Genomic DNA, 13,166 nt, shown 5'->3' on the forward strand with positions numbered 1-13,166 from the left:
TTGTTCCTCAGAGTTTATTGGCACATTTTAGGTATACAGTGCAGTTACATTCATCATTGGGATCTTGTACCTTTATGTGACAGGTCTTGTTTCTCTTTTTTTTTCCCCATACCCCTGCCCTCCTTTTACCCCCCCATTTATAAAAACTTTTTTCCATTTTTTTCATTTTCTCATATTCTTTTCTTTTCCCTTATTTCCTTTCCCCTACCCTTCCCACGTCCCCTACACCGTTAGTCCTTTTCTTCCTATTTCACATCACAGGTAGGTTTTGAGAGTAGAACCGCATTAAAGATTAGCAAGAAGGCACTAATTTGGAAATGCTTCTACCATGCCTGACCAATCAGTTGTCCCATCCTTGTCCAACATAATGCTTTGATTGGTTTACAGTTATGCATGTCTATGTGATTTCTTGTTTCATATCTGCACACAATGCTTGCTGTAAATCCTCCACCCTCTGTCTTCTACTATTTTGTCTGAGAGTGCTTGGCAAATAGCAGCAGTAATCTAATCAACATCTTTTGGGTGAATGAAGAAATCAATAAATGAAGTGATATTTGAACACAATTTTAAGTTTGAAAATTTCTACTTATCTATAAATGCTTCCTGTTTCTATTATCTGTCACTGAGTGTTTTTTGGGTGGGTGTGTGTGTGTGTCTACAAAGTAATATAATTAATTTTCATTAGTAGTAGGGAGGCAAATGATCATACTGTCATAGTCTTTTTCATTAATACAGCTCCGGGCACAATTTACATATTTGTTCTAAAATAGTATGCTTGGCATTCAAGACATGAGATCACAAGATCAAATACTTCAATTTGCTTTCTCTCCACCCCGACCCCACATTCTCCGAGCTCTGTGAATACCAGACAGTTTATCACAGCTAAAGATTTTGGAGTTTTGCCTTCCCCTGAGCATTTGCTTCTGCAGTGCCTTCGAGGCCCAATTCAATGCTGACTCCCTCAGGATTTGACCCGGTGTGACTGTCTCTGTCACTTTGACCACCAGAATATGTCATCAGTTCTTTCCTTAATAGCACTGAGTATCGCTTCAAAGATAGAATGTGAGCTCCCAGAGCAGATTCGTATCTAGTTATCAATGCTTTCTCTTATGGTACTAAGAACAAAACAAATGGATAGTAAAGGTTTGTTAGAATGAAGAAGACTTCAAGACCCTTAAAAAATTATTTTTTTTCTTGTATCTTTTTCCAGGTATGTAGAACCAAGGTGATTGATCTCAGTGAAGGCATCTCTCAGCACGCCTGGTACCCTTGCACCATCAGCTATCCATACTCGCAACTGGCTCAGACAGCTTTCTGGCTCCAGGTAAGCCCGAGTCTTGGAGGCATCTTCAGCACTGGGTCCCAGGAAGCACTGCCTGCTGTGATGATCTTGTTTCAAGATGGTTCATCCATGTGCTAAGCCTGTTAGTGTAAGGACAGGGAATAAAACAGTAGTAAGTGCTTCTTGAAATAGAATTCCTTAACTGCTCTTGTACTGGCAAATGATTTGGCTAACTTCTACCTGCCTGAAGATTTTATTGTTATGTTAAGTACCTTAGAAATGATCTTTTCCTCCCTGAAGTCTGCACTGATTTCCAGTTTGGCACATGTTTGGCCACTTGCTGTATGACACCTGTCACATGATATTCCAAAGTTGAGTGTTGAATCTTTGTGGCTTGTGTTGATTTCAACTTTCGTGTCCCTAACCTACTTTGAATCCCATGGTTTCCAGAAGTGCAAGGACCATGTCTTGTTCAGCTTCATGTCTTCAGTTCCCAGTGTAAATGTTAGTGTGGAAAAGTGATGGGTAACAAATTCCATGCCGTTTTTATGTGGTCTGACTGTGCACCAGGTCCTGCGCTTGCCACATTATTCCCATTGTCTTACCAGAATCTCATGGTAACCCTGTAAGATAGCTTTTTCCCTGTAATCCACTATTAGAAATGAGAAAATTTAGACGCAGAGCAAGCTGACCATCCTTGCAGTGTTGTGGAGCCAGGTAAAAAGAAGCAGAGCTAAGACTGAAACAGCATTTCTAACTCAGGCCTGCTTTCCTTACTATGAATTTTCACCAATTTCCACCCAATCTGATGCCCCTAATGAGTAGCTTAGGGGGCAGATTCTCCTCGAATCTGCCACAGCCTAGCTGCTTGCCTACCACATGATTGGATACCCGAGTGACTCGCCATGTCTTCTCCATTTCAGGCATATTTCTCTCAGCCAATGGTTGCTGCAGCTGTCATTGTCCACCTGGTGACTGATGGGACATATTATGGGGACCAAAAGCAAGAGACCATCAGCGTGCAGCTGCTTGACACCGAAGATCAGAGTCACGATCTAGGCAAGCATGTTCTCTTGGGTTGGCTTGGCTTGTTCATGGTGCCTGCTTCCACGCTTGTGCCTCAGCTTAGAATGGCCTCTTCCTTCCCCTTTTGTTTTTCTTGTTTCTTTCCCCTTTGGCATTCTGGTGTTCTCATTAAAGATGTGGTTGTGTATTCAGATAGAACCTAAGTAGCCAGGTTTCAGAGTCATAAACTCTAACCAGAGGTGTCTGCAAAAATGCCCTACACGACTGTACGCCAGCATAGCTTCCGTAGGAGATCCTGTGGGAAGAGGACAGGAAAGCTTTCTGTTGTGATCAGGAATGGAGAGGCAGGTAGAAAACCCAGCTCCTGAGCCGACTGCCAAAGTTTGATTTCATGGCTGCCATTCACTCACTTTGTTAGGTTGCACAGTTCTCTCAGCCTCTCCGTGCCTTGCTGTCTTCATATGCGCAGAAACAGCGATGCCCGTTTTAAGAACATGGCTAGACACTCCTTGATACTGCTGTGACAATGACCAGCATGAATCCCGGCGCTAGGAAATCCCTGCTAGCACTAAGAAATCCCTGTTACACCCTCTCTTTTTCAGTCTGCCCTGGAGAGCTCTGGGTAGCCCTTCTGAGTGTTTGGAATTCCGGGCAAGCCCAAGAGCCTGGACTTCAAAGCTGTGCCCACACCATTCCCCAGAGAGCCCATTTCAAAAACCCATAAGAAGTAAGCAGACACAGGGTCATGTCGGGGTCAGATTGAAGCCAGGGGGAGCAGAGAGGATTTTTGTTTTGTTTTGTCTTCATGTTTATTTATTTAGTCACTTTTAAAGGCAAAGGGGAACATATTAATAAGAAAGAGAAAGAAAGCCCCTCTGGAGTTTTCTGGATTCCTGAGAAATTTCCTTAAGTGACAAATAAATATTTTCATAGTTGTCCTGGCATTGCAAAGGGCTCCTAGGAGAGGTTTCTAAAGAGAGTGGGGGGAAGTGAGCTCCCAGTAGCTCCCTGGATCCTGCTACTGGTGTCGGAGCCTTCTGCCTTTCCTTGTCCGTACCCACAAGTTCTTATATGTTCACCCATCTGAGCTTTCCAGCATTCCCAGGAATGGAGAAAGACACCTGCTGTCTTGGGGCTTCCTGCTTCTACAAGGAAGAACTCTCCTATAGCAAGGCTGCCAGGTTGCTTACCAGGCTTATGCAATTTTTTAGATGTACAATTTTTTAAACATAGAATCTTTAGTGAGTTTTCCAGAGTTTTGGTCAACAGGAACATGCTAAACACACATTTATACCCGAATCCACCAAAGCCAATCTCCGTTTTGCCAACTCTAGCCAACCTTCTCATTCCCTTTCGTTTCCTCCTTTCTGTATTCTTTGCCTGACTCTCTGTCATCCTTCCCCAAGCTTAGGGACTTGCTGCCTCTTCTAAGCAAGAATGGAGAACTCTTGGGTGAAGCAGGCTTGGTCTCATTGCTCACTCTGTACTGTGGGTCGCTGGAGTTCCTGTGTCTATCTCCTGCTCTGCATGGAGGGTGCATAGAGGGGTTCTTACTCCTCAGACCTGCTCCAACTTTGTGTATTTCCTATAACAAGTTTTTTTTTTTCCTGTTACCCTGCAAGGGGCCTGTTGCTGTGAATTATTTCCATCACTTTTATGGCCATCTAGACAGGCAGCCTAAAAACTAGCAGCTCAGACCATCAAACCCTCTGGCGATGTGGGAGGGAGCTGAGGGCCTGGGATGCTTGCATGAGGGGTGGCCCTTGGGGAGAGGGAGAGGGCTTGTGGGCACTAGGTGAAGGGAAAGCTTAGGGGGCAGGGAGGCAGCAGGATTGGAAAGATTTGGAACCAAGAAAAAATAGCAGACAAAGAAACTTTCAATCAAACTCAAAATCCTCACTGGTCGCCCAATGCTGCTTTTGTGCAGTGACATGAAAGGGTCTGGGGGCTTCAGGAAGGGCCCATTGGGGAGGGCGTGACTGGCCTTGAGTAATGAGCCTGGCCCCTCGGCCCTCTGTCTCCCCTGACAGGCCTCCATGTCCTGAGCTGCAGGAACAATCCCCTGATTATCCCTGTGGTCCATGACCTCAGCCAGCCCTTCTACCACAGCCAGGCGGTACGTGTGAGCTTCAGTTCGCCCCTGGTTGCCATCTCTGGGGTGGCCCTCCGCTCCTTCGACAACTTTGACCCTGTCACCCTGAGCAGCTGCCAGAGAGGAGAGACCTACAGCCCTGCAGAGCAGAGGTAAGGCATCCTGGGCCTGCTCACCCTGTGCCATTTGTAGCCACATGGAAACCCTGAGATTCTGAGTTTGAGTTGCTGCTTGTGTGCCTGTAAAACGTCTGCACAGTTCTCCCTTCTCCATTCTCTGAACTTTGGCCAACTCAGGGTTTGGGCTTGAGAGGCCCACAGGTCTCTGAACTCCTGGGGTGAGCGAGGGAAACGGGACGCATGGTGGAAAAACACCCTCCTTCTCCAAGCTTCAGTACAGAGTTGGCAATAGGAAGTGACCTGAAAATGGCAATGTCTTTCTCTGGGCTCAGCATCCCTATCTGAACAAAGAGAGGGCGGGTGGATTTGCTCTTTCAGCTCTGTAGTGCTGGGATATGCAGCTTCATTGGTGGTACAAGCAGGAGGCAAAACCTTCTTAAATCAAGGACAGAGTGACACTGGCATTGGTTTCATCACAATTCACTGTGCATTTGAGAGGTGGGTGGAACCTCCCCTCCTTCTGCAGAACTGCCCCCAGAGTTCCATGGCCTAGGAGCTTGTCTTTTAGTTGCATACCGTCACTCCAGAAAGCACTATGGACTTGGCATTTGTGACTGTACCTCATTTTGAGATAGAAGGGAGTGGTGTTTCCTGGAGAGAATATGAGCTTCGGAACTTTGATATCAATAAAGAATATTTGCAGTGACTTTGCAATGATGATGGTGGTGCTTCTCTGCACAGAACTCTGGGTCCAGTTCTTCAAGTCAGAGCTGGAAGAAGACTCGGTGGTGATCTAGGACACCTATTGTGTCCAAAGCTTGGCATTACTATCCAGAATTTCAGGGCCCAGACAGGGACCATGGGCCCAGAGTTTCCCAGCATCTCTCAGGTTTGCTGAATGGGGTCCAGAATCGGGGGGGGGGAGTTGTCATGGTGGTGGGCTCATCAGAATGACACCCTTCACTGGGTGATTCAGCCTTTCCCTATACACCTGAGGGCGTGGGGAAGAAAATGGGGAGGGGAGGGGGACTTCAGCCTTTCCCACGCCCCTGCTCTAACAGAGGACATAAAAGGTGGTTGCAAAATCCACATTGTTTTGCACCCACTGTCTCCAGCTTCTGTTGTGCAAAGTGTGTCGCAATCATTCTAAGGCAAGAGCTCCTTAAATATCACTCATTGTATATTTCACTCTAAGAGGGCTTTTTTATCCCCTGCTCTCCAGACTCTATAAAAATAGCTTAATTCTCAGAATGCAGGGAAACAATGTTAATGGGAAATCCACGTCCATTATAGACTTTTTCTACAACGTGTTCCCATTCTTAGCTGGCCATCCAGCCCATGCACAAGTCTGCTGAAGACAGCACTAAGTTATTTGAATGTTCATTTGACGATTCCTGTGCCCTGAGTTAACAGGAAGAAGTGTCCAACCTCTGAAACAAATCCATCAGTATGTTTGTATAGTTCTTTGGTGAAGCAGCCACGTTGGATTGTGTCAAAGGGCTGCCCTGTCTCTGTATGACTGTTGCCAAATCTTTCCCTCTCTCTAGGCCTCAATTTCTCAATCTATAAATGAATGATGATAGTTTGAATGTTCTCTGTGGTTCTCTCCAGTTGTAATTGTCTTTGTTTCTTAAGAGTGAGGAGGGATGAGAGAAGAGAGAAGGGAACAAATATTTATTGAACCCCTGATCAGAGCATCATCCTATTTCATTCTCATACCTTTTCTGGGAGGTCACAGAGAAACAGTGAGTCAAGGACATCCATCCAGGCTCTAGGATGGAAAAATCCTGTTTTGTCTGCCCCTGAGTCTGCCCTGCCCATTGCATCAGGCATATGGAGGAGAGGAGAGGAATTTAAGGTTTGGCCGGTCACAAGTGAGCACATACTCAGTGCAACTCTGAGTGAAAGGATGGAGATGCAGCCCAGAGGGCCATGGCTGGCTTGTCTGTGAGCTTGGATAAGGTTGAGGAGGGATGGCCGAGACTGCAGGGCTGGGGCATTTCTTCCTGAATGCTCCAGTGGGGAAAGGACAGCAGCTGTTCATGGGAAGCTGCAAAGGCATTTACCAAAACAGGCAAGACTCTGCAAATGTGTAAATGCATTAACACAAACAAACAAAGAGGAAGGAAAAGAAAAATAAGCAACCACGGCACAAAGCCCTGGGATGTTTTGCTTCATTCTCAAAATTACCAAAGTAAATAGTATCACTTTTATAGCACAGGTTTCAGCTGGATGTAGTTAGAATGCCCCACCTTTCTCTCAGCTGTTTCCCAGGTAATGAGGGCTGCTGCGTCTTCTTTCCCTTTCCACCTCCCACGTGCACCCTGTCCTCTTCTCCCTCCTACACCTCTTCCTGCCTTGCTACACCCTGCCCTTTCTCTCTCTTGCCTCCTCTCCTCCTCCCTCTTCATCTCTCTCCTCCTGTCTTTCCTCCCTTCCTCACCCACCCTATTCTCCTCCTTTTCCTTCTCTTCTCGTGAGAGCACTGTGATATCCAGTGGGCGGTCATGGGAGAATCATTGCTGTTGTAAAATCAATGCAGGCAGTGTGTTCTGACCTAGATTCAAGGATCTTCGGTCCCTGTGCAGTATACTTGGTGTAAATTCTGAGACCCCCCAAAAGCAGGGTCAGATTTCAAATGAGAGATCCAGTTGTGGAATTCTTATCAAATCCCAGCTTCACACCTATTGGGGACAAAGAGATGGGGTGGGGAAAGAGGATTCTTCAATAAAAAAATTATAGTCATAATATTGAGCACCCCCAATGTGTTTATTTTACACACACACACACACACACAGCACACTGTTCCATCTAGTCTTGTGATTCTCAACAGAAATTAAACAGCTCATTGTTAAATTCAATAGGCCCTATACTTAGTCGATTGACTTCCTTCCCCTCCTTCCCTCTCTTCCCCTCTTCCCATCTCCTTCTTTTCTCCTTCTTTCCTGACTCATACTTCTTAAGTTTTTTGCATTCTCTTTCTTCCTCTACCCAAATTCTTTCACCTTTTCTACATGCTGACACAGCGAGACAGAAGGGATGCTAACTGATAGAAGGCGAACTTTAGAAAGGCCTTCTTTGGTAGGGAGCGAGTTCTTTATGTGGCAGCAAGAATGGCATTGACTGTGTCTGGGGGGACCCAAAAACTGAAGCCAAGCTTTTCCATGGTCTGTGTATTGCCAGGGCTCCAGGTGTGGAATACCTCATTAGATGACTATATAGCAATGCACATATGGAATTTCAAACACAGAGTAAGCTGATTGTGGCCAGAGAACAACAGGTTTTACATTGCTGCCCACACCCTCACCCAGTTTTCCCACCTTGCAAAGGAATCAGTGCCTCTCAGACCATAGGTTAGAAATCACTGGCCTGGGTTGTATTCTTCAGATGGGGTTTCTGTGCCTGGTCATATGTTTATTTGACTGTTGCCTGACTCTTCTCTAAAATACTCTTCAATTCTAACCACCATCAGTAATCCATCAGGTTTCCTATTTCCCTATATATCCTTGTCAATAATTGAGATTATCAAAGCCTAATTTTTCTCACCCCAGAGAGCTTTGATATTATATAATTCTTTTTTTTGTCTTTATAAAACAATGACACCTGAAAGTTGATACTCTGAAGATTCCTTAATTCTTCATAATTCTCCCTAATTCCTCACTTGAAAGGAAACACAGGGTCAAGGCAAGAGAAGAGAGATCCACAGTCAGGCAGTGAGTTGAAGGTTTAACCTGCCTTTTAATCTGGTTTTCAGAAATTGCTTCTCTTTCCTCTCCACCAGGAGTTTCAATACTGGTGTTAAAAAAAAAAAACATTTGTCTATCATTAGTTATCTTCTTTAATTAATTGCTAACATTTAATTATCAAGAGAATTGATATTAAGAAGCAGAATTATTCATGGAACTCTTTAAATAAGTCAGAAGATTTGAAAGCAGCAGGCCTGCTAGTCTGCCTTGATGTGTTGCTGCTATGGGCATCCCATCCCTGGCTTACCTTACCTTTCATTTTTCCAGGTCCCCTTGTCTGCCTGGACCCTGTACATTGATACGCTGAGTTTGTATCTCCTACTCTTCAAAACCTTGCCTGTATACCACACTACAATGCTGGTTCTTAGAAATCCATTGTAGAAGAATCAGTTAGGATCGCTTGCCCCAGCAGCTTCATATTTTGGCTGAAAACACGAGGTCCTATTATGTTATCTCCTTCTCAGCCTCTTTTCCCAAATGATCCTGCAAAAGTGATCTCCAAAGAAAGTTTCCTTTTATTTTCCAGTGTTGTACATGCTGTCTTTTTTGTTGTCTCCATCTGAGCAGCCTAGGATGTGTCATTGGCTTTGTATCCCCACAGCATAATTGTAGCTAAGTAGCAGGCCACAGGAATTAAAGCATGAGTCAAAGGGCCAAATTAGGAGCCATTTAATTGTACCTTTATGTTGGCTTTAGTACTGCCCAAGGTGTCTTCTGCTAGGTATAGTTGGTGTTCCTTTCACTTAACAATGGGAACAACAATTAAGGAATTGGTTGGTCACATAAGATTTTACTTCCCTATGGAACTTGGGTCTGTAAATAAATAAATGCACAAAAGAAAATTAATGAAGGTTTTTTTTTAGCTCTGCACTGGGTCTCTACCTTTGCCCAGATGTGAGAATTTGATGATACAATGATCTGTATCTCTTCTTTCATGCATCCAGCCAGCCATCTTTCTCCCTTCACAGTCTTTTACTTTTTCCTTCTTTTCTTATTCGCATTAAACATCCATCACCCCTTCCCCCATTAAAAAAATCAGTCTTTTCTTTTGCCTTGTTGTTCTTGTTTTTGCTTTAGTGTTTCAGAAATGACAGGGTTGTTGCGGGGAGTTATGTGGGAGGGCCATCTGGGGGAATGTTTATCATTTTGGGACATTGTGTTCACACAACCTTTTTCAACCAAAAGGATAGAAAAGGAAGAAGTGGGGAGTTAGGGAACACACTGGCAGATCTCCATCCAAATTCTGTCCAGGCTGAGTGCCCTTGGGCAAGCCATTTACAACTCATAGTCCAAATGAGAATAATATTACTACCTTAAGGAGTTATTGTGTGATTGCAAATAAGGTGATATAAATAAAATATAATGGCCAATGCCTGACACATATGACCTCCTGCCATCTTTTCTTCCCATTTGCAAGCATGCAAGCCATGTTCAGATAGATGTGCTAAAAAACCACGAGTGCCTTACTCCCCAAAGTGTGTTCTGGAAGACACTAGTGCTAAGAAATATCCCTCAAAAAAAGGCTTCAGAGTTTGAGGAATAATTTTCACCTTAGCCTCTTCTGGACATCTGCTTTAAAATATTGAACTCCTCGAGAAGTCTTGAAATATAGAAGCTATTTTCTCAGTATTCCAGTGCTGCTCATGCTTATCTGATTGAGGGAACTTTTGGACAGATAATTCATGAGACCAGGACATATTTTCCCTCGAGAGCAGAAAGCGACAGAGTAGAGGGACAAACGTCCCATGGGGCTTCATAGTTTCCGAAGCATTTCTCACACATTGACCTTTCTGTTCTGATAACATACATACTCCATCCTGTTCTGGATCTTTGTACTTGCCCTTTAATCTGCCCGGAACTCGTTTTACCCCCAATTTTTATACAACCGATTACTGCATTTCATCTAGATCTAAATAAGGTGTCCCTTGATTGTGGATCCTTCTATAAAACATGTCCTGCCCCTTCCCCAAAACCAATCCTATCTGCAATTTCACTTCATTGTAATGTCATTCCTGTAGACATTACTGTCTGAAACGGCTCACTTCTCCTTGCCACGTGACCTTCCTTCTTAAATACCAAGGATGCCACACACCTTACTGGTCCTCTCCAGTAGCATTTGGTACTCAGCGAGGCTCTGCCAGTGTCTGTTGAATAGATGAACAAGTGGGCAGCAATCCACCCTGATGACAGTTCCAAGAAATAAATCACTTTATTCCTTCCACTTCACAGATGAGGAAACTGAGGCTTAGGATGTTTTGTACACTTCAAAATTTGCACAACTGATACATGACAGAGCTAGAACTTGAGTCTAGATGTCCCCCATCAATATAGCACTGTGCTTTTTCCATTTAAGGAAAGGGAGTGTTTCAGTTTTTCATTCACCTATGAAGAAGAACTTTAACATGCACAGAACAAGGAAAAGGATATTTTTTTTACCTTAATGGCTCCAGGGCCCAGAGAAGAAAGTCACCTTTCCCTCTGGATCCTTGAAGGGCAGGACCTTTGGAGCCTTCTGGGAGTATGGAGCAAATAAGAATATCTAAACTGGAAAGCACAGGTCAGAAACAGCTTGAGAACTGGTAGTAGCTTATGGAGTAAATCTATTTAAATTGGAACCATGTGGCTCCTTCCCTCAGCGCTTACACAACGTGAACAGATGCATCGTTTGGTGTCAAAGCCCTTGTGTTGACACCACAGTCACAGCCTCTTCAAGATCTCCACATGGTGCAGTACCGAGAGCTCAGGAACAAGGAGAAGGGTGAGAAGGTGAGACTGGGAATAGCCCAGTAAGTGTCCCTTGCTGTCCTGAGTCTAGGGAGGATGTATAGGAAGGGTGCAAAGCCTCCTCAGGGAGGTTCTGACCGTTTAAGAGAGTGAATTTGCTGTGACACATCTTGGAGGCTTTTAGCTCCTCTGTCTCTCGCACTTTGTTTCTCACTCTACTTGGAGCAGTAGGCAGAGTGTTCAGGGGGTAATAAGCATGTCCCAGTCAAACGCTCAGTGTGCAGTCCTAACGCAGGCACCAAGAAAACTTCAGAACGTTCTCCTGAGGTTGGTTTTAAACTATCCTAGATGAACACGGGGAAATAAGAGGCGGAGGTCCTGGATGCAAAAGTAGCCATATGTGCATACTGTAGGTGTCAGAGCAGACAGTGTCAGAGAGGGGACAGTTACAAAGAAGTATCCCTAAGAAGCTCTCTGTGTTATATATCACCAGCTCAACCTCAAAACAATACTTAGGAGCCTTCATTTGTCTCTTTTCATTTGGCAGTGTATATGTGCAAAGCACTTTGTATTCACCATGTAGTGGTAACTGAGGTTAAACAGACCTCTCTGCCTCTCAAGGATGCTGTGGTCTAGGACTGTGGGTCAAGGTTAACAAAGACTTTTGGGTCACACATGTGGGGAAGAACTTACCCAGGTAACTTCGTCTTACTGGCCCTCCATGTTTCCAACTGTAAAATGAATAACATTTAGCTCAAAGGGTTATCATAAGGCTGCAGTGAGCTCATGTGTGTAAGCAATCAGTGAGTAGTAACTAATATTACTGAGTGTCTGCATAACTAATATAAGAGGAAAGAATCAAACATAGGAGCTACATGTGGTTTCTTTTCGTATCTGTAAAGATTAGCACCTATTCCAGAACCTGGTGGGCACCCAGGATTTGTGTTTTTGTTGCAATGAGCATGAGGCAACTATGTTAGAGAGAGGAAGTCAGAGTACTTGCTAGAGAGCTCACCCGAGGACACAAGGGAAAAGTTAACATAGAAGTTGACATGTAGCTTAGACGTGAAGAAGGGGCAGAATTTAGCCAAGGGCTGGGGATTTAGCTCAGTGGTTCCACTGCCTTCCTCGCAAGTTCAAGGTTCGATTCCCTGCCCCCCCAAAAACCCACAGAATTTTAGCCTAGAAGAAAAACAGGCAGTGGCAGGTGCAGTGACACCTAGGCCTGATCTCTGTACAACTTCACTAGCAATTCCTAAGTCACTTTGTAGTTTAGGAAAGACTTCTGCCTCCATCACTTCAGCTGAGTCTCACAGCTCCTTGAGCTAACTGGACTTCTGCCTCCATCACTTCAGCTGAGTCTCACAGCTCCTTGAGCTAACTGTATTTGAAGGTACACTGAGCTCAGAAAGCAGATGTGGTTGCCCAGAGTCACATGGCTTCTAAGTGATGGAGCATCTATGTATTTATAACATTAGTGACCAATCACCTAGTGCTTCATAGGCACCAAAAATTTTGCTATGTGTATTTTCTGAATTAACTGATTTAATTCTCCTGTGACCCTTATAAATGAATATTCTTATAAACTATAAGAAGGTTTTCAGTCCTGTGCCTGGCAAAAAATACTTGTAATCCTAATGATTCTCATTTTATAAATTGGAAAACTGAGGCTCTACCAGTTTAGAATCTTGGTCTCATACAAAGCCTTCAAGTGACAGGATTTGAATCTGGATCATCTGTCCCCATATATTGTACTTTTAATGGTAAACCATAAGCATGGCCTCCGGTCTTCTTTAACCTAGTAACATCCCTTCCCTTCCTCAGTCTCAGCCTCCTGAAAATTTGGAGAGTCCTTATCCTCCATCTGGAGTGCAAATGTCTCGTGAGACAACATACTCATTCTCTTCTTTCTTCCATTCTCAGCTGTGTGCACTTTGCCTGCGAGGCCTCTGACTGCCCAGAGCTGGCCGTAGAGAATGCTTCTCTCAATTGCTCCAGCAGCGACCGCTACCACGGTGCCCAGTGCACTGTCAGCTGCCAGACAGGCTACGTGCTCCAGATACAGCGCGATGATGAGCTGATCAAAAGCCAGGTGTGTGTAGGTGCTAAGCACTGAGTCCTCCTCCAGCCCGGGGAAGGCTGGAACATGTTCTCTGCAAAATCAACAGCACTGAAAA

At 44.5% G+C, this 13,166-nt stretch overlaps 1 protein-coding gene across 1 annotated transcript in view; it reads left to right on the top strand.

The window, feature by feature from the left end:
• The window catches only part of Pappa (pappalysin 1), a 240,106-nt gene that overhangs the window by 172,960 nt on the left and 53,980 nt on the right, over positions 1-13,166 (top strand). Inside the window, exons 12-15 of the mRNA XM_010639469.3 lie at positions 1,211-1,324; positions 2,206-2,341; positions 4,339-4,552; positions 12,913-13,081. Of these exons, the coding sequence (XP_010637771.1) occupies positions 1,211-1,324; positions 2,206-2,341; positions 4,339-4,552; positions 12,913-13,081 (633 nt within the window). The remainder of the gene's footprint in view (positions 1-1,210; positions 1,325-2,205; positions 2,342-4,338; positions 4,553-12,912; positions 13,082-13,166) is intronic.

Source organism: Fukomys damarensis, unplaced genomic scaffold (genome assembly GCF_012274545.1).
Source record: "Fukomys damarensis isolate Sample0158 unplaced genomic scaffold, DMR_v1.0_HiC HiC_scaffold_36, whole genome shotgun sequence".
NCBI classification, from domain to species: Eukaryota; Metazoa; Chordata; class Mammalia; order Rodentia; family Bathyergidae; genus Fukomys; species Fukomys damarensis.